The sequence below is a fragment of the Artemia sp. Qi Xiang Cuo genome, chromosome 3 (genome assembly GCF_049724085.1).
Source record: "Artemia sp. Qi Xiang Cuo chromosome 3, ASM4972408v1, whole genome shotgun sequence".
Taxonomy (NCBI): domain Eukaryota; kingdom Metazoa; phylum Arthropoda; class Branchiopoda; order Anostraca; family Artemiidae; genus Artemia; species Artemia sp. Qi Xiang Cuo.
The window spans coordinates 91,398,296-91,419,328 of NC_142796.1; the positions used below are offsets into that span (position 1 = coordinate 91,398,296).

The following is a 21,033-nucleotide window of genomic DNA, read 5'->3' on the forward strand; positions in this document are numbered from 1 at the left end:
GAATTCCGTCTGCATAGGAGATGAGCTAAAAATTAATATTTTATATTTGACCCTATTTTGGGACATTTTTACTGGGTCTGATAGGCGAGTGTTGCGAAAGTGCTATTTTAAGTGCACGAAGTTTTTGCTTCGGGCCCCTCGGGGGTTCGGTGGTTAAAGAACAGGTACATCGTTAACCGTTTTGGTGTGGTGGAACAGGTTCAGGCAGGGGATGAGCAGTCTCATAAACTAAGTAACCAGGCCTCTACTCACCGGTGGAAGGGTGCACTATTTTACATTTGGTATTATTAGTAATTTGTGTATATCTTTATGACATATTTGTTTTGTTTTCCTTTCTTTTATTCTACTCTGTCGTGTTTTTTTTTGTTATAGATGGGTAATAAAGATTATTCATTCATTCATTCATGTCCCAAAAAGCCTTGATGTGCATAAAAGTTCATGAATACCACCACAAGTTTTTAAAAAGTTCAGATTACCCGCTCTTCCTCCTTTTGGGTAGAAATTTCAAACTTACCGAATCAGTGAAAAAGTTTTACACAAAAATTACTTGCACATATATTTTATTTCTATATGTTCCTAAGTAGACTTGAAACATGTGCAGATTCGGGTCACCTTTTGAATAACACCCGAAATTTATCGAAAATAAACCAATTTTTCAGGTTGTCCGAAATTAGTCATTGGAATATTCTACTCTTGGAAGCTGGAGGGGATGAAATTCAATTTGGCAGAGTACCTGCTCTGGCAGCTTATATGCAACTTACCGACCTTGACTGGAAATACAAAACTGAGCCACAGCCGACAGCATGTCTTGCTTTCCAAGGTAAGAAAAGTTATAAAACGGTAAATGTATAGACCTATAGGTTAAATGCTTAGTTGCATCCTGTGCAATAGAGGTAAGACTGAAAGTATGAGTGTGGATACGAAGGCATAGTTAGAGTCACAAGATTGTACAAATCTGCCTCACTAAGAGCGCAACCCAATGAAACACACTCTTTCATGGACAAACTATAAAAATAGGCGTACCATCTCAGGGAAAAGAGAAATGAGTTGGCTTTGTCGTAAATTTGCTAACGAAGGAGGATTTGCTTGATGTTTTCCAGAAAAATTGCCTATGGATTATTTTGGGTACCGACTGACTGACCGTCGCAACTCAAACAGTAGGCTGCATGAAAATTGTGGTTCAATCCCGCTATCTATTTCTATAATGAGAGAAAGGCTGAGATGGCTAGGACACGTTCTGCGGGCGAAAGATGACAGATTGTCAAAATTGGTCCTTGGGTCAAAAAAGGGATATCGTTCCCAAATGGGGTGGAAGGATGTCGTAGGGAATAATTAAGAGGAATAGGAAATTCCTGGGAGGGTGTCAAGATGTGGGCTTTGAATTGATTAGAGTGAAGGAGGAGTGCTCGTAGCTGTTTTGGCCTCAGTTGGCTTAGTGTTGCAAGGATTTGCTGGTAGTATTAGCAGTAGATAGATAGAAATTCTTGTGTTAGAGCAGTAATATAGGCGTATAGTAAAACTAAAGGGAAAAAGAGTACGAAAGGGGAAAAGAGAGTGACGACGAGATGTAGACTGCATATAACGTCCATTGAACTTAATAAAGTGATAATAAAGAGTACAAAAGTGAACTGTACAAAAAATAAATGATAAACCTGTTTTAATGCTAGATCTTGTAAAGGCCCATGATGTGTTGAAGTCTGACATTATGGCTGGTGGATTTATAACTGGAACAGAAAAAGGCTTGGATTACCAGAAAAAAATAAAAAAAAGAAAATTACATAGACCGACGAAGTACAAAGGACTTCGACACAAAAAAAAATATTTTCCCTCTGGTCCCATCTTAGGTATATTTATACCTGAAAACCGTGATTCTCTATGATTTTTATTTTGTTGTTCTTCAAACTTTAGTACACAGACTTATTTCAAAGCTTGATTTAACCAAGTTGATTCGGATTATGTATCTATTTGTGAGCATTCTGGTATATACATATATAAAATGTCTAAGGAGGAAGGAAGAAAAATTAATCTCAAACCTCCCTTCATTCGGATTATGCCTGAATGGAAGTACTGCAGGATGATAGCTTCTTTTTTATTGTAGAAAATATTTCATCAGAAATTTAATTATAAAAACTTTTTTTTTCAACTTAAAGTAAGAGGCCACATTAAAACTTAAAACCAACAGAGAGTATTCCGTATATGAGTATCCTCTCCTCAATCCCCTGCAACTTACAATAAAACTTTACATTTTATCACAATACTTTAAGATTATGTTACCTTTGTAAATTCTGGTATGTTCTTTTTCTGCTCCCCTACTATTTATCACCGAAATACAACAATTTTGCTATCAATCCATATCTGATATTTAGTTCTATCTATCTACCAAGTTAGATTTTTAAAATTGGGTGTACTTGATTTTTTTAATTGAAAATAAGATCAGTATTGCTTGGGAATTAAAAAAAAAGAATACTTTTCCTATTTTTTAAGCAAGTATAATTTCCTATTTTTCTCTATGAAAAAGTATAAGTAATATCGTAATTCTCGCTCTGTTAATGAATAGATAAGACACTAATGAATCCAATCGCATTTTTGAAAAAAGGAAATTTTTGAAAAAAGGATATTTTTCTGCTCCCCTATGGTTTATCAGCGAAATACAACAATTTTGCTATCAATCCATACCTGAGATTTAGTTCTGTCTATCTACCAAGCTAGATTTTTGAAATTTGGTGTACTTGGTTTTTAAATTGAGAATAAGTTCAGCATTGCTTGGGAATTTTTGAAAAAATAATGTCTTTCCTATTATTTAAGCATAATAATTTCCTATTTTTCTCTATGAAAAAGTATAAATAGTATCGTAATTCTGGCTCTGTTAATGGATAGATAAGACACTAATGAATCCAATAACATTTTTGAAAAAAGGGAATTTTAAAAAAAGGATACTTTTCTTATTTTCTTATGCAAGTTTGTACCCTTCTCTATTAAAAAATATAAGTAATATCGTAATTCTGGCTCTTTGAATGAACAGATCAGAGACTAATGAATCCAATTATATAAGTGTCTTGTCTTTTTAATGCAGGTCCTTTAGGGGTTGAGGAATTGGCACCCCCCTAACATGCAAATTATTTTCTTCTTGTTTTATGTTTTAATACCACTCTTTGCTTTTGGTTGAAAAAAGCCTGTTGAATTTTTTTTTATACAATTATTAGACAAGATACTTGAATATGAAGAAAGTAGAATATTTAAGGCAAAGAATATTTTTTTGCGTTTGAAAAAAATTTGGAAAAAGAGGTAGGTAAATCTACAAAGTAAGATTAGGATATAGAATATCTAAGGCCACGGTCATGAAAGCGCTCAAAAATGGCTCTGCAATGTAGGCGCTTTGAAACCTGAGGAAGATATGTTAGATATCTCCCATTGGAATTGTCAAAGGATAGCTTTGGGTACAAGTTTAGATTACCGTAAATCAAATGATAAGCCATGCAAAAAAGTGGCTTGATCCCACTTTCAGAGAGAAGCTTCGAATAATTTGGAGGGAGATGGAGTTTGTACAACTGTGTCTGCTTCATGGGGATTGGCGCTGCGGTGGGTTCTAAATATTGAACAGTATGGAAAATTTGGTTAAGAAATAGGATACATCACAGGGAACAGTTTCGGAAGTTCCCCAAAGCGTCACAGCAATAGCTTCAACAGGTATCCTATATTCCCATCGCAATGCTAAAATCTGTCATTGCGCAGGCGCGAAGGCGGAGTCATGACGAAAGGTGTGTGTCTGATGCGTCCCAAAAACCTTTTTATAGAAAATATAGAAATTTCCCATACTGTATAGTATTTACGCTGTGGTCACTTCGAAGAAAACTGACACTTGAAACTATTGAAAGATCTTAAGCCGAACTGGCCAACCATGACAAAAACCAACAAAGAGAAAAATCTCAATTAAACAAAAACAACAAACGAGACTGCGGCCAGTGGAGAGGAAAGAAAAGACAAATGCAAAACAACGCGGATATACAAGGCGTCTTCAGCACGAAAGACAGAAGAAGAACAAGATAAAAAAAAAGTTAAAACTAAAAAACCAATAAGACCACCACCAAAACAAAAAATATACAATTGGCGCAAACTGATCCAAGTAGGGAAAAGATGCTAATATGGAGTTACTTCAGTGATAACACCAGAGCAACTAAGGAAAAATTAAAAAAATGAAGATCACTTTAACTATTCTATTTCGAAATAGACATTTTATTGGCTATTATTGAAGCAAATCCTTTTGGTCTAGCAGGAAAAACAGTCCCCTGTTGATTATTTATAATCTTAATTACCTTATTGACTGTTGATTTTCTCTTTAGAAGAATATCATAAATTAACTCAGTATTTAAACTACCTGTGTCCCTATTTATTGAAAGGTTAGCAAACATATGTTTTTAATTTCAATGGCTTCTCTTGCCCACTGTGTATACCCCTTATCATTTGAAATAGCTAAGGCCTCATCAAATTTTACAAAGTGATCTGGTTGAAACCAAATATGTTCTGCTAAAGCTGAAACGAAAGTTTCTGGAGGCTTGCTAAATTGTAGGGTTTTTTCTACTGAATTTCGGTGTTCAATAAACCTTTCAACAAATTGTTGGTGAGTCCTGCCAATATATAACTTCCCACAAGAACACGGAATTTTATACACCCCACTTACTAAATTTCCCCAGGTTAAATCCTTACCAGAACTAAAGAAACTACCCATTGGCCTCAACGATTGGAAACATGTATCAATACCAAATTTATGCAAAACCCGTGAAAGTTTCTCACCCAAACCAGGTACATATGGCAATGAAATGAAACTTTTTGATACATCTAAATCTAAAGACTGAGAAACCCCAATAACCCTACTATCATGTTTAACACGTCTATTTTCAATTATTTTGTCAAAGAACTTAATTAGGTAATTACTACAAAACAAAATATCCTTCAAGTGCAACAATTCCGAATCCAGAAATTCCTGGGAACAAATTCTAAAGGCTCTATCCACTAGTGAAATTACAACCCCCCGTTTCACCGACATTGGCTGGTAAGAATGAAAATTCAAATGCCTATCATTGTGCGTCGGTTTTCTATAAACCGATGAAAGTAAATGGAGATCCCTTTTTAATTAATAAAATATCCAGAAAAGGTAATTTATTATTTTCCTCAACTCAACAGTAAATTTAATATTATTATCAAAACTATTTAAATGCTTAAAAAATAGGTCTAAGGAGTCCAATCCATATTTCCAAACGCACACGACATCATCCATGAACCTACCCCAGAAACAAGGGGAAATTCCAAAACTGTGTATAACGGAGGTTTCAATAGCATCTATGAAAAAATTTGCCAATAAAGGAGAGAAAAAAGCCCCCATAGGTAACCCAAAAAAAGTCAGATATTAATTAGTTAGGAAACTCCGGAAATATACCCACCTTTAGATATTCTGGTTTGCTCGCTTTTATTTTATTTATGCTCATTTTATATATTAATTTAAATTCAATAAAAAAAATTAATATTAATTTTATTTATTTCATTTAAAAAGTATATTCATTACCTCTCTTCTGAGGAAAATGTAAAACTTTGAATTTCACGCGAAAGGGGCTTGAAAGAGTCTGGTATATAGTTGTTGTATGTATTGTAAGTCACATTTTTCACAATTTTCTCTTTTTTCCGATTTGTCTGATTTTCTTTCAGGTAATCGATGCAGTTGGCCACGAGGTAAGGTTCTTGGGGGCTCTTCAGTTCTAAATTACATGCTATATGTCAGAGGGAACCGCCGTGACTACGATACTTGGGCCTCTTTAGGAAACTATGGATGGGATTACGAAAGTATTCTACCCTATTTCAAGAAACCCGAAGATAACAAAAATCCTAAATATGCTGCGGACAAACGCTATCATGGAACAGGTAAGGCTTGGTTTCTTAAATCAAAATTTTTAAAAATAATAATAAAACTAATCCAGAACTAATAAAACTACAAAAAATACTTGGTGCATCATTTATTTAAACAGCTAAACAAAGGTTTATATATTTTTTATATTTGTGTATTTATATGTTAATTGTCTGTTAGATTTACATTTATTTATATTTATATATTTTGCTCTACTTACCTACCTTCTTAAAATATACACATCTCTTTTAATGGATGATGAAGGAGTAAAATTAATATTTAACAAATAAAAGATGTGGTTTTAATATTTCTTTACTAGGCTTACATTTAATTTAATACCTTCATTCTTACCGTATATAAATTCATTCTTACCGTCGGTGTAACTACGGGGCTTTTATGTGATTAAACACAAAGAAGCGTAGATCTTATAAACAAGGATATGTCTTTAGCCAGCAAAATCTAGAAAATTTGCCTAATATCTTGGTCGATATATCCGATCAACCTTCCTCAGTCCACAAAGAAGAGAAATATGAAAAAGAATGAAATGCGTGAAGCGAGACAAAAAGGCAATAATAAAAAAGATTAAAAGAGGTTTCTGATCACCTACACTTTTTTGTTGTTGTTTTCATCTCCTTTTTTTCTTATCGGTACGTCTTGCTTAGTCAGTGTTGTCGGAAAATTCTTTCACATTTAAAAATTTTTCAACGGGGCGCACTTTCAGCATATAATTCCTGTTTTAACATCCTTATACATGTTTTTGACACCATCACACACCTATAGTATCTATCCTTTACATATTATTAAATAAAAAAACAAGTTTTTTTTAACTGAAAGTAAAGAGCGATATTAAAACTTAAAACGAACAGAAATTATTCCGCATATGAAAGGGGCTGTCCCCTCCTCAGCGCCGCACTCTTTACACTAAAGTTTCTTTATTGTCTTTAAAAATAGAGTTGTGAGAAAGAGTCAAAATTTTACAGTCCAAAACTTATATGCTTGAAATCAGCATAATAATCTGATTCTTTTGATGTATCTATTGGTATCAAAATTCCTTTTTTTAGTTTTTCGATTACTAATGAGCCGGGTCGCTCCTTACTTACAGTTCGTTACCACGAACTGTTTCATTGACGTCAATTCAGAAATGCTGGTGCATCCAGCTAAAAAGCTGACGTGAAACGATAAAATGTACTTCCATGTAATGCAATGGGATTTAGATTTACGGAGTGGGGTTAATTATTCTTCATTACATAGCTAGCATTAGGGTAACTAGAACAATTGTTTTCGAGACGAACTTGATATAAATTTACAAAATTATTTGTTGTGTCACGAGATATCAGATAACCTGGCAGGATATATCTTTAATTTAACTCTTTTAGGGGTTTGCTTAATTTCTAGGAGGCATAGATTAAATATGGCTAGCTTAAAGGCAACTACAAGCAAGTACTTTTATGGCAAAGGGGTCTATCATGCAGAATTGTGCATCTAATCGTCGTTGCAGTGGTATTCGCAACTAGTAAAGGACAACCCTCAGCCCATAATAACCAAAAAAAAAAACGCGTTTTGAAAGAGAACTAGCAAGTAAGAAAAAATTGTCATTTCTAGCTGATTCAGAGATGGTAACCATTATCCAAATTAGTATTAATGGTGAAATGTTATTTTGAAAATAAATTTATGGGTATTTTGAAATATAGCCCGAAACATATAAAAAAGGTATCGGATTGAAAAAAGGACACAGTTAAAATTGTCATGACCAAAAACTTTTTAAAAGAAACTTACAATGTCCTGGCTTGAACATAAGGCAAATCACTTTTTTGCAAGGGTAGCGCTGACGTGTCCTCTTTTTTGTATATATATATAGTTTTTTTGTCTCCACTGCTAGTTACGAGATATGAAATGTCCCAATTAGATACACAGTTATTCGATTTTTATTTGTGATATACTTAGTGTCTTAGAGGTGCCTATGGAATATAGCTAATATAAATATAAAATATAACATAATAAAAAATATAAAAAATAATATAATATAAACTAAAAAAAAATTTAATTTCAAGGCATAATTGATGGTAATTTAAGAATTGTATCCTATTGCGAGATATCACAAGTCCTGATTATATATTTCATTATATTTATTATATATATTTGTTTGACGATATATATTTCATTTTATTCTTTATAGGTGGTATGCTTAATGTCGAGGAGGCGCCTTACAAAACTGAACTAGCAGATGCCTTTGTAGAAGCGGGAGTAGAACTCGGTTATGAAAACCGAGATTGTAATGCAGAGTTTCAGACCGGTTTTATGATTCCACAAGGAACAATAAAGAAAGGTTGGAGACAATCCACAGCTACGGCCTTTTTGCGGCCTGTTAAAACACGAAAAAATCTGCACATTTCCACAGATTCGCACGTCACTAAGGTACACTTTTCCTGTTTTTTTTTTTTTTTTTTTTTTTTATATTTTTTTTAGTAAAAGCATATTTTTGAGTTAGAAATTGCAGGCGTAAAATTAAAAAAGATGCTGGGTAACGAGAAAATAGATTAAATGGAACTCTTCACTTATCTAGGTGGTATTACTAGGAAAGATCGTGGATGCAGTGAAGTTGTTAAAAGTAGAATGACCAACGACCAGGGTGCCTTTTGATAGGTAAAAAAATGGAAGAATAAGAAGATAAGCCTGCGAACCATGATTAAAATATTGGAAGCTACAGTAATAACAGTGGTCAAGTATAGTTTTAAAATTTAGCTCAATTATGGTTCTGAAACGTGGGTTCTTCGGAAGACGGAGGAGGAATTGTTGATGTTTTTCACAGACATTGTATTCGCATTGTTTTGGGTACCCAAATGGCTGAGAGTAAGCTGGGCGAAAAATATGACTATCTCGTTTTCTAGGACTATAATGAGAGAAAGGTTGAGAAGGCTGGGACACATTTTTGGTGAAGAATAGCATTGCGTTGCGTAAGCTTGTCCTTTTAAGCCATAATTGTAGGGCCAAACAAGAACAGGTAGTCCCTGAATAGGATAGGAAGAGGTTTTAAGAAATAATTCAAGAAAAAAAATGGAACTTCTTGGGAAGTTGTAAAGGGGAGGGCTTTGAATTGATTGGGACGCAGAAGTAGAGCTGGGCAGGCATCAGGCTTCTTGGCGGTGCAGTGAGTTTTTAGTAGCAGTAGTAATATATTACCTTATCTGCTTCAAATTTCAAAGGTTTAAAAATTATGACAATTAAATCATGGAAGATAAAAACGTTAAAATATAGCTATTTGGAATGGTAAAATCAGGCAATTTTACTAGACTTGCTGGGAGTTCCAGAAAATCATCTCCATTGGTTAGAAACCATAAAAAATATCAACTATTTTTATATAATATTTAGAGAATATATAAAATATAAATTTGGCAAAAATTATAAATTGGTTATAATTTAGAAAGGATGGGATTTATAGGTAGGGCTTTGCGCTCCATATGAATAAGGATATCTGATTTAGGTCGAAAAGGTATTCATAATAAAATTGTAGTTGCACGATTTAAGACCAGAAAATGCAAAGTATCAGACATCACGGCATATATTCCTGTAGAAACGCCTAATTAAAACAGCAGTTACTCAGATGATTTTTACATACAGTTAAATTAGACAAATAGACAAGGTCTTGGGTAGTAATGTGGCCTTTTTATTAGGAGACTTTATGAGGGGATTTAGGGCCTAAAGTAGATAAAACTTGGAATAGATGGTTTGCTAGCTTCTAAACATTTGGTGTAAGGAAGGAGTGAGAAGCAATTATAACAGACTGCAACAATTTGCAGGTGCAATAGTATGTTTATAAGCAATGCGGTATCTGATGGTCAAATAGTCCATACGTTAACACAGGATGACAAGACGGCTAACCTCATTGATTATTTTATTTAAAATCGGCGACCGAAAAGAAAGATACTAGGGCATATAGCCCGGGAGTGATGTTATTAATTTTACATGTAAAGGAAGCTATATAGTTCATTTACAGCTATGTTAAAAATAATATAATTAAAGCTGTTATACCCTTTGGGAAGTTAGGACGTTGATAAATTACACGACGATAAATTTGAGAGGCACTTTCCAAGAACAGTTGGGTAGGAAAAGAGATTTTAGAATTTGGCATGGTAGAAGATTACTTACTTGCTTAATTCTCATACCGGAGTGACGTTGAGAGAGTCTTCAGCCTTCTCCATGTGGGACAGTCAGCAGCATGAGCCGCTGTATTTGACAGCAGAATTCCAGGCTGGTCAAGGAATTTCCCGATGGCACTGGACAGCTGCCGTTGTAGGCTTAGTTGGCTTTGGCCAAGCTTTCGCCGAGCGGGCAACAACTTCTTGGTCGATGAAGCCATCTTTAAATATTATAGAACCAAGATAAGTGAAAGGGGAGATCACTTTGATTTGTTTTACAATGGTTGAGTAATTTGATTTGTCGGTGTCAGACTTTAACTCACTGTAATGAATTTTGTATTCTTTCAGTTGAAGGATCGTCTGATCCTGACAGCTTCTTTCTGAATTGTGTTCAAAGCCATGAATAGCTGTGACTTGGAGTTGTGTAACACAATTGAGTAGTTCAGGAGCATCTGAGCAACCTTGCCAGACTCCCTTTCATATTAGAATGAACTTGCTGCGTCTACCTTTTGCTTGCACACAGCTCTCAGTCTCTAAATGCATGAACCTAGGTAGTTGGACATATTTTGAAGGGAGGCTAGTATTTAAAAGAATATTCCATTGAGAATATCGATCAACAGATGCCTTGAAATCGAAATAAACAATTAAAGCCTTTTGATGGAACTCATTCCCCTTCTCAAAGATTTACCTCAGGATGAATATCTGCTATGTCGTTGATCGGCCAGGAATTAAACCAGTCTGCTCTACTCTGCGTTTTCGTCGGGATTCCGCAAAATATCACTGCAACGGTACAATAGAAAAGAGCTTGTCTGGTGCTGAGAGGAGTATTATCCCTCTAAAGTTGAAGCACTTCTTCTTGGAACCCGTTCTCTACCACAGTAGTAGGATCACTCCTGTACACCAGTCCTCAGGAGAAATTCCGGGTCCCATATTGCAGTGAATAGCATTTGAATTCATAGCAGCATAGTGTCACCTCCCCTCTTGAGCAGCTCCATTGGGGTTCCGCAGATCCCAGAAGCTTTGTGGTCTTTCAACTTCTTAATTGTATTTCAAATTTTTATGACTGAGAATGATTATATCCAACATAACGAGGTCATTATAGATCACAAGTTGGGAGACGTCACAAGTCCTTACAGATAGATAGAGGGATTGATTTCAGCAGAGACGAGAAATTTTCAGTCAACCTTAAAAGGTGGGATACATATCTTCAAGGAGCACACCGCAAGAAAATGTTTGTACACTGCTCCAACATCCTTCCTCATGGCTGCCTCTTGTAGCTCATCTGCTTTGGCATCAACAAATGACTTGATTTCTCTATGTATCAGGTTATTCCTGACGCCGTTGAGTTGTCGATAGGTCTTCATGTCCACCCGAAGTTAGGCCTGCCTTCAGAATGTGATGACGTCCACAGCCTCCTGTGATAGCTCCAGAAGACCAGAGACCAGAAGACATAACTGACCAGAAGACATAACTGACCAGATTAGACCAGAAGACATAACTGACTCTAGCAGAGTGGTGCTGTTTCTAAAGAGCTTTGGGTCTATAGGTAGCTCAAATTCAGGTAGGTTTTCTGTAAGAAGTGAATATGTTATTACTGAACATTTAATATTTATTTATCATCATATTCAGTTTTGTTGTATCAGAGGCAACTTGTTTAATCAACATGTTACCTATGAAGAGTCCTATTACTATTGTTTTTTTCTTGTAGTTTTGTACATAGCCTCTGGCATAGTCTCCTTTATATTTGGAAAACGTGATGATTGTGGATTTGACTGGCACTACTTTTTTTTCTTATTATAGCCTTCAGAAGAGCCCAAAAACAATAATATTACTAACCAGAAATCAAATCTCCTTTCGGTAGTCTGTTTACAATACCAAGCTTGTTTTGGTTTTTCCCATTGTAAAAATGACAAGACAATTTTCCCATTGGTCTGCAAAATACTTGTGCAGCTTGTGTAGAATCATCTCAAAACTATTTTCGAGATTTTATACAAAGCAATGTAGATTAACCTTAATAATGAACTTTCTTTGTTGATCTAAATTTCACTCTTGGCCACAGAAGCGGACAATTCAAATTGTAGTTAACTTATTTGGAAAATCTACAATAGCGCTGAATTAATCCCACGTATTTCTACTATTGTTTGGTATTTGTATCTTTAACTAGACTCATTTTACAACCACTGTTACAAGTTTCTATCTTTTCTGATTTGAAAAAAAAGAATGTGCCTAAAATATTCATTCCGATCTCCCTATCATAAAAATCGATCAGTTCTGATCGATCTTCTTTCTGATCGGTCAATCATAAAAAAATGCTTGAATTTCGTACATATCTCAATAACAGAGAAACAGATCGACTATTTACAAACTATCTTGTGATTCAAATAGTTCTTTTATTTGTACTGGCTCAAATTCATGCACAGAGTGGGGTAATTTCGAATTTGATGTTTTAAATACCATCAAGTTTTGAAAAAGATAGCTACTGTTTTTCTCTACGGTAATACCAAATAATATTATTGGTCTACAAAATAATGTCGTAGATGTAAATCAATGACATTAAATCACACTTTTTATCATGTAATTGTAGGAAAATAATCTTGTTTATTTTCTCTTTGGCTTAAATATATGCCAATTCATTAAATTACGCATAGGAGACATCATTGGCCCAGCATTTGTGTTTAGTTTTACATTTACATAGTGTAACTTTCAGGGGCCTACTTTTGCTAAAATATTCTTTTTTTGTTCATAACTTGCCAAAACTTTTTTTGGTGATAACTTTGGTCAAAATATTCGTTTTTTTGCCATAATTTTGGTCCTTTTTTGGTCATAAGTTCATAACTTGCAGACCTTCCCCCAGGGACTGTGGGGGATTAAGTCATCCTCAAAGACATAGTTATTGTATTTTTCGACCATGCTGAACAAAATGGCTATCTCAAAATTTTGATCGGATGACTTTGGGAAAAAAGAGAGGGGGCCTATTTGCCCTCCATTTTTGTTTGTCACTTAATAAGGGTATTAGAACTTTTAATTTCCGTTTGAATGAGCCGTCTTGCGATGTTCTAGGACCACTGGGTCAATACTATCACCCCCAGAAAAAAACAACAAAAAAATCCGTGATGTTTCTTCTGGCAAAAAATACAAAATTTCAAATTTTGCAGATACGAGCTTGAAATTTCTATAGTAGGGTTCTCTGATACGCTGAATCGGATGGTGTGATTTTCATTATAGTTATATGACTTTTAGGGGGTGTTTTTTCCTTTTTCAAAAATAAGGTAAATTTTCTCAGGCTTGTAACTTTTGATGGGTAAGACTAAACTTGATGAAACTTATATATTTGAAACCAGCATAAAAATCTGATTCTTTTGATGCATCTATTGGTATCATAAATTCCGTTTTTTAGAGTTTCGGTTTATTAAGCCGGGTCACTCCTTACTTACAGTTCGTTACCACGAACTGCTTGACAACATTTTGACTGCAGTAATTATAAGAGAGTGTGTTGTACAGCATGTATTTTACACTTATTATGAACCACAGGGGCGTAAATATTTGTCTCTTAGGATGTTTTGTACAAGTGTGTGTCTAAGATTTTGTTCTGGGGGATGGGGAGCAAAAAACTTTAAAAGACGCATTGAAAATATGTTTATATACATTTTTGTTACGTTTTTACGAGTCAGACAAAAATTATCAGGGGGGGTCAAAACGGGTAACCCTCTCCCCCTGCTCCTGGATACGATCTGGGTTCCGTATAGCGTTTTTTGAGATTTACAGTCAATTTACTACTATAGGCTCACCCAGACAAGACATAAATAAAAGAGGGATCAAGGATTTTTTCTAAGCTATATTAAGAACAGAAAAGGGTATTTCAAGCCCAAATCTTAGGCATTTCATGCATTTTAATTTCTTGTTTCAGTTCCTTCTAATTATTTCCATGGAAGTAGCGGTACATACCTTGTATGGATTTCCTCATGTGTATAGATGCATTTACAGTTTTTTTTTCTTGTCGAAGAAACTTCGCATTATCTTTCACCTCCTCATCGGAAATTGGGCAGGGGACATACGCCTTGAATGGCTGCCTATTTCTCTATTTAATTCCTGTTGAATATATCTAGTTGTATTTTTTCTTTAGATTTTAATTAATCCTCTGACGAAACATGCATACGGTGTAGTTTTTGAAAGGAATGGACAAGTGATAACTAAATATGCGAGGAAAGAAATTATTGTCTCTTCTGGTGCAATTGGTTCCCCCCAGTTGCTTATGGTTAGTGGTGTTGGACCAAAAGAACATTTATTGAAGCACGGTATTCCGGTGTATGCTGATCTTGCTGTTGGCTCTAACTTGCAGGTAAGGCTTCAACTTATAAACTATTCTATAAAATGATTTGTCATAATTTTAATCTAGTTCAATTTATTGATAAAAAGACATGATCAGTTACTTAGCTTAGACTCAAAAGCATAGATTGTGTGAACCGGAAAAAAAAAATAAAATAAAAAAAAGCAAACAATCATGCAGACAGAGCCAGTAAATACCAAAAAAGGTGAAAATAAAGACGGAGACGGAGATGGGAGCAGCTACCCCATTCTTTACACTAAGGTTTGACTAGTGTTTTCCTGAAAGCATTCTAGAATCCAACAAATATAACAGGCTGGTAAGTGTTTTCTTTACCCATATCATTTCTGTGAATTGAGCTGAATATATTGATGCTGAAAATAAACGCAAATATAAAAGCCTTGTTTGAGTTGATGAAAATCGCACCGTGAAATTAAATTTATCTGAGAACCATAAATCGAAAATTTTCAATCAATATTTGCAAAACTACGAATATTTGTATTTTCTACAGAAATGATGGTCATGGGTAAGTTTTTTTCATAGTTGTCTGCATTCCATAAGCCTTAGCAAGTTGGCGATGTCAATCTGATTTTAAATTCGGATAATTCTTATCATTTTTTTAATCTAGAGCTCCAGTAAATTACTATCTCATTATTCACTTTTTGAAAGTTTCCCTAAATACAACATAGTTTTTGCTTGTTTAATTTTGCCTTTTAAATATTTGCAAATCCTGTACACCAAATTGAAATTTTAAGGCCAAAATTACGCAAGTTAGTCTAATCTGGCATTAATGATAACGTTAAAATTGTTTTCAAGTTTTCAATTGAATTTCATTTCATTTCATGTATTTTATTTCAGTGAAAATGAGGAGTTTTAAATTTAGAACGAGTAGAAATGATATCCCATAATATATCAAGGCTAAACTGAAGAGATTTCACCACAACCAAGGTAGGATTACTGCCCCCTTAAGCCCCATATATATTTAAATCCCTCTTTTGCGCATAAAAATTTTGTTTATCCAGGGAGGTAGGAGGTTTTTACCCCCCCCCTCCAAATGTTTTTCCGAGTCGTAATAACGTAAATGAATATAAAAAAAACTGATGCGTTTTCTTGTCGACCCCCTCCTTTTATATTTACGCATAAACATAACTAGAACTATAAATCTTTTATTTATATATGTTTTTATTTATATATAATGGAATTATATACAAGCTTTCACTCCAGCTATAATTAATTTGTGGTGCTGTTTTTTGTATGCCCATTAGTGAATGAAAAAAACTTTAATTGAGAATAATAATCAATTTAATTAATAAATAAGATTAAAAAACTTTTATTAAGTAAAAAACTAATTTAGATATCTTGTAAAAAACAGAACGGTAAAACAGTATTTGCTTTCAAAACTTTTATTATCAAGCACGGATAAGGTCGAAGGGCCGCATCTAGAATTTGATATGCAAGATGATCCATCTATAGAGAGCTAGACCCTAACTGTGTACCCTAAAAGTAAATAAATTTGTCCAGTTTTTCTCGTTTATGGGGGGGAAGTGAACCCCATTAGAATCCCTTCCGCTTCCTCACTAGATACGGCCTTGGTAGGTGCGTGGATGGTTATTATTTCTTCCTCTTCCTTCTTTCTTCCTCTTTTTCTATTATTTCTTTCTTCCTCTTTCTTCGTTTACGTGTATAGGGGAAATTCCCTTATCTTACGTGTTAACTAGCTATGTTCTCTTTATAAAGTAGAAGCAAGGTTTCATCTGGACTATTTTGTAATGAGTTTTTTTTTGTTACCGTAAATTCAAATAAAAATGAATCATATTTTTCAGGACCATATAGCCAGTGGATGGCCAACTTTTGTTCTTGAAAAGCCAGTGTCTCTCAACTACCCTAGGGTAGTAGGACTAAGTTCAGCTATCGGATGGTATCTAGGGAAAGGACCAGGCACTGTTATGGGAGGAGTTGAAGGAATGGCGTGGGTGAAAACAAAACACGCAAATCAAACAGATGATTTTCCTGACATTGAGTTCCATTTCGTGTCTGGATCAGCAGCATCTGATGGTGGTATTCAAGTTAGACGTGCAAGTGGCCTAACTTACGAGACCTGGAGTGTAAGAAAATTGGCGTTTTATGCTAACATCGTTTGCTTTCTTTCGACTGTTTGTTTTTGCCACTCGGTATTTAAATGAGAGTCAACTGTATGTTTCAAAATAATAGCTGAACTCGTAATCAGTGGCTTCTGGCTTTCTTGTGCCTGGAGCAAAATCTTTTTTAGCCCCCCCCCCCCCCCCTGTCTCCTAAAAATTTTCAAGCCAAATTTTAATACAATTTTCATTTAATAACAAAATTTTGCCAACTGTGCACTCTACAAAATTAAAAATGATTTTAACCGCTAGATTATTCATTTAAAGTTTTACATCCGTAAAGTCTCTGCACCCGGGGTAAGTTCCCCAAATGTCTGCTCCCTAAATCTGCTTCTATCTCTTCTATGTAGTTGAAGCCACCGCCAAAGGATTCTCCTAAGGAGGGGGAGCTTCCTACAAGCGGGACGTGCGTTGTATTTTGTTTTGTTTTTATTTGTGTTGTAGTATGCCCCGGAGAGTAACCTGTTGTATTTGATGAACTCGTAATCAGTGGCTTCTGGCTTTCTTGTGCCTGGAGCAAAATCTTTTTTGGCCCCCCCCCCCCTGTCTCCTAAAAATTTTCAAGCCAAATTTTAATACAATTTTCATTTAATAACAAAATTTTGCCAACTGTGCACTCTACAAAATTAAAAATGATTTTAACCGCTAGATTATTCATTTAAAGTTTTACATCCGTAAAGTCTCTGCACCCGGGATAAGTTCCCTAAATGTCTGCTCCCTAATTCTGCTTCTATCTCTTCTATGTAGTTGAAGCCACCGCCAAAGGATTCTTCTAAGGAGGGGGAGCATCCTACAAGTGGGACGTGCGTTGTATTTTGTTTTGTTTTTATTTGTGTTGTAGTATGCCCCGGAGAGTAACCTGTTGTATTTGATTGCCTTAATTCATTTTTAGTTGGTATATATATGGGAAATTATTATTATTATTATTATTTTTTTCTGTTTTGAAAAAGGGAGTCTATAGTTAGGATGAGGAAAAGGTTATATTGGGTTAATTTAGTTTTTTTTTAATTTCAGAGATATAAAGAAGGAGAAATTAGAGGAAGAGAAGTTTTTTGGTGGTTGTAGTTTGGTTGAAGTTTGTAATTTTGTTGAATTTATTTTTTAAAAGGTATAAAATGAAGTTGAGGGGTAAAAGGGAAAAAGGGAAAAAAATGGAAAAAAGGAAGGGGGAAAATGAAAATATAGGATAAAAATACAGAAAAGGATAATGAAGGCTAATAATCCTTTTTAAAAATTTGATCATGTTAAATTTATAGTAGCAGAGTGTGGTTTCATCAATATTGTTTGGATAAAAGTTTTTAAAATAAATGTCGTTTTTAATTTAGTGCAGGTGACATTAAAGTTTTGAAATTATGTGAAAAAGGTTATTATGTCACCGAGAGGAGAGGAGGTGGGATTAAAAAAAAAAACAAAAAAAAAATGCTTCTATCCATACTGTGATCAGTTTTCATTTCATTGATTTTTCAATCAATCAATTTTATTCAATTTTCGTTTATTTTGAATGGGCCAGTTGAAAAATTACACAGCCACATATATTTTAAGAAATTAGGAAGTCAACTTTGAATGAAAAAGACTTCCGCATGTAGTTATGCTGTTTAGGGTCGCAGCTGCAGCCAAATTCAAAAACAAGGTACGTGGAGGAAAAATCTGCAGAAAGTAAACTAAGAACATGCGGTACCCGATAGTCAAAGCAGCTGAAGGAAGCTTTACTTTGAAGGTGCAATTTTCTTTGGAATTTAACAGATTGTTAATGTAAAATTTTTAGGAACAAGCATCGTTTTCAAATTCAACTAACTAGTTTTGCTAATTTATATTCACAATTCAGCTTGGTAACACTAGTGAAAATATTTTGCTGCCCTGAAACCTTTAACATTTTTAAACGACAAAATAAAAACCAAGAAAAATTGGGTTTCATGTCTGAATTGAGCTATCTTAGGTCTGGGGATATACAGAAAGTTTACATTTTGAAGTTGTTGGTCGAGGCCGTACCCAGAGGGAGGTTTAGGGGGGATTTGAACCCCCCTCCCCGAAATGTTTTTTTTTACTCTTAAAAATGTAACAAAATGGATATGAACAAATTTTGTATGCGTTTTTTGAGTTTTTTTTTGTGTACCCCCCCCTAAAAAATCTTTGAGTAAAACCCCTTCTGAAAAAGATTCCTGGGCACGGTCTTGTTGTTGGTAATTGGTGATTTGCCATAAGCACAAAGCTGGGATAGTTTTTGTAGAGACTGCGAGTGGATATCCCAGACAAGGTATGTCTTGATGGCAAAAAAGTGCCAGTCGCGGATTTCAAATGGAAAACAATGATGGCTTATAAGACTAGCTAGTAAAAGCTATTGAAAACACTGACCGAAGAAGCAAGTTATTGAGGAATAACTTTCCATCGTCTTCACCATCATAACGTCTTCACCTTCTTCGTCTTCACCGTCTTCACTATCTTCACCATCATAATGTTTCCATCGTCTTCAAAATCTCAGTAAATTGGTTTAGCAATCTGGTGTCAAAAGAATCAGATTTTAACGCTGATTTCAAATATATAAGTTTCATCAAGTTTAGTCTAACCCATCAAAATTTACGCGCCTGAGAAAATTTGTCTGATTTTCGAAAATAGGGGGAAACACCCCCTAAAATTCATAGAATCTTAATGAAATTCACACCATCAGATTCAGCGTATCAGAAAACTCTACTGTAGAGGTTTCAAGCTCCTATCTGCAAAAATTTTGAATTTTGTATTTTTTTTGCCAGAAGAAAGATCACGGATGTTTATTTGTCTGTTTTTTTTTTATTTTTTTTTAATGGGTAATCGTATCGACCCAGTGGTCCTAGAATATCGTGGGAGGGCTCATTCTAACGGTAATTAAAAGTTCTAGTGCCCTTTTTAAGTGACCAAAAAAAATGGAGGGCACCTAGGCCCCCTCCCACGCTCATTTTTTTCCCAAACTCACCCCGATCAAAATTTTGAGATAGCCATTTTGTTCAGCATGATTGAAAATATAATAAATGTGTCTTTTAGTATGACTTGATCCTGAAAGTTATGAACTTTACCCAATGTTGACATATAGTATTGGTTATTGGGAAGCATACAGACGTTTTCAGGGGGTATTTTTTTCTGGTAATGGGGGGGGGGGGTCGGGGGTTATGTGGGAGGAATTTTCATTGGGAAAGGGACAATGCTATGAAGGGGGCGCAAGATTTCCCACCATTATCTAAAAAAACGATCAGCAATTAAACAAAAAAACAAGTTTTTCAACTGAAAGTAAGCTTCAACTTAGGAAGTAATTAAGTTTGGTTAATTCTCTTATCATATATTCTTATTAACAGCTATTTGTTAGTAGCTGATAGCAGATCTTTTTCCATACAGAGAGCAGAATGCACTAGCCCCATCATAGACAACCTTGCTGTAAAATAATTGGTTTGAAAAGCCAGTGTCGACGATAATTTATCCCCAAGCATTGTCTACTAATACCACGTCTCTGGACCTTTCCCCAGATTCATGGCAACTACCGTTCCAGGCTTCTGTATTTATAATTCCATCTTTTCATTCTCAATTTCGAATTTCATCTTTTTATTGTTTCAACATATTTTCTAATTCAAAATGATAGCTAAAATCTTTATTCTGATTATCATTAATAAATTTTATGCTTGAAAGCTGATCTATGTTCAATTCAATAGATTACAAACGGGATACATAGTTAGCGCTGTAGTACTAAGTTTTTTTTTATCCACAGGTATGACTACACTATGGATTGGCCATTAATGTGATAATAAATAAAATAAAACACCTATTTACATTGCTTGGGCAAGCTTTTCAACAATCTTTGGTTTATTTTTCGACCAAAGTGCTGCTGGAACCAAGGCTGTCCCAGTGTTTTTTTTCGGAGGGGGTTTTACTCAAAGGTTTTTTTCGGTGGGGGGGGGGTACACAAAAAAACTCAAAAAATGCATACTAAATTTGTTTATATCCATTTTTGTTACGTTTTTACGAGTCACAATAACATTTCCGGAGGAGTTCAAACTTCCCTAAGCCCCCCTGGGTACGGCCTTGGCTGGAACAGAACTGTTATTGCAGTTGCTCACTATTGATTGAACGCTACAGTTGTCGACAACTCAGCACTTCTAAAATGGCTTGCATAAAGAATAAATTGTTCTCGGAAAAAGCTGAAACTTCAAGCTAGCATTATATATTTCCCAAAACCAAGTTTATGTTGGGAACCTTTATAGTTCACCATGTGTTTGCACCATATCTTTAATACTTTACCCATAAGTGCAATACTTAACCAAATCTTTGTCGTTTTTCTAAAACTCAACACGTGAAAACTCAGACTAGGTTAAATTCTTTCAAAATACAGCACCTATTCTTTTTTTAAATGCCAAGCCTTCTGGAGTCCACTTCGGTCTCCTTTTGGCTTCATGACGATTTCAATCCACAGGGGATGATGGGTCAGGAATAAGCCTTGCTACCATCTATGTGAACTACTCGCAGATATTGTTATGTCTTAGGAAATCGAAAATAGAATAGGAAATCGAACTATTATTT

General features: G+C 34.8%; 1 protein-coding gene across 1 annotated transcript in view; it reads left to right on the plus strand.

The window, feature by feature from the left end:
* LOC148954741 (glucose dehydrogenase [FAD, quinone]-like) overlaps nt 1-21,033 on the plus strand; it is a 46,737-nt gene that overhangs the window by 19,564 nt on the left and 6,140 nt on the right. Inside the window, exons 3-7 of the mRNA XM_089087230.1 lie at nt 660-820; nt 5,701-5,913; nt 8,073-8,311; nt 14,156-14,371; nt 16,180-16,461. Of these exons, the coding sequence (XP_088943356.1) occupies nt 660-820; nt 5,701-5,913; nt 8,073-8,311; nt 14,156-14,371; nt 16,180-16,461 (1,111 nt within the window). The remainder of the gene's footprint in view (nt 1-659; nt 821-5,700; nt 5,914-8,072; nt 8,312-14,155; nt 14,372-16,179; nt 16,462-21,033) is intronic.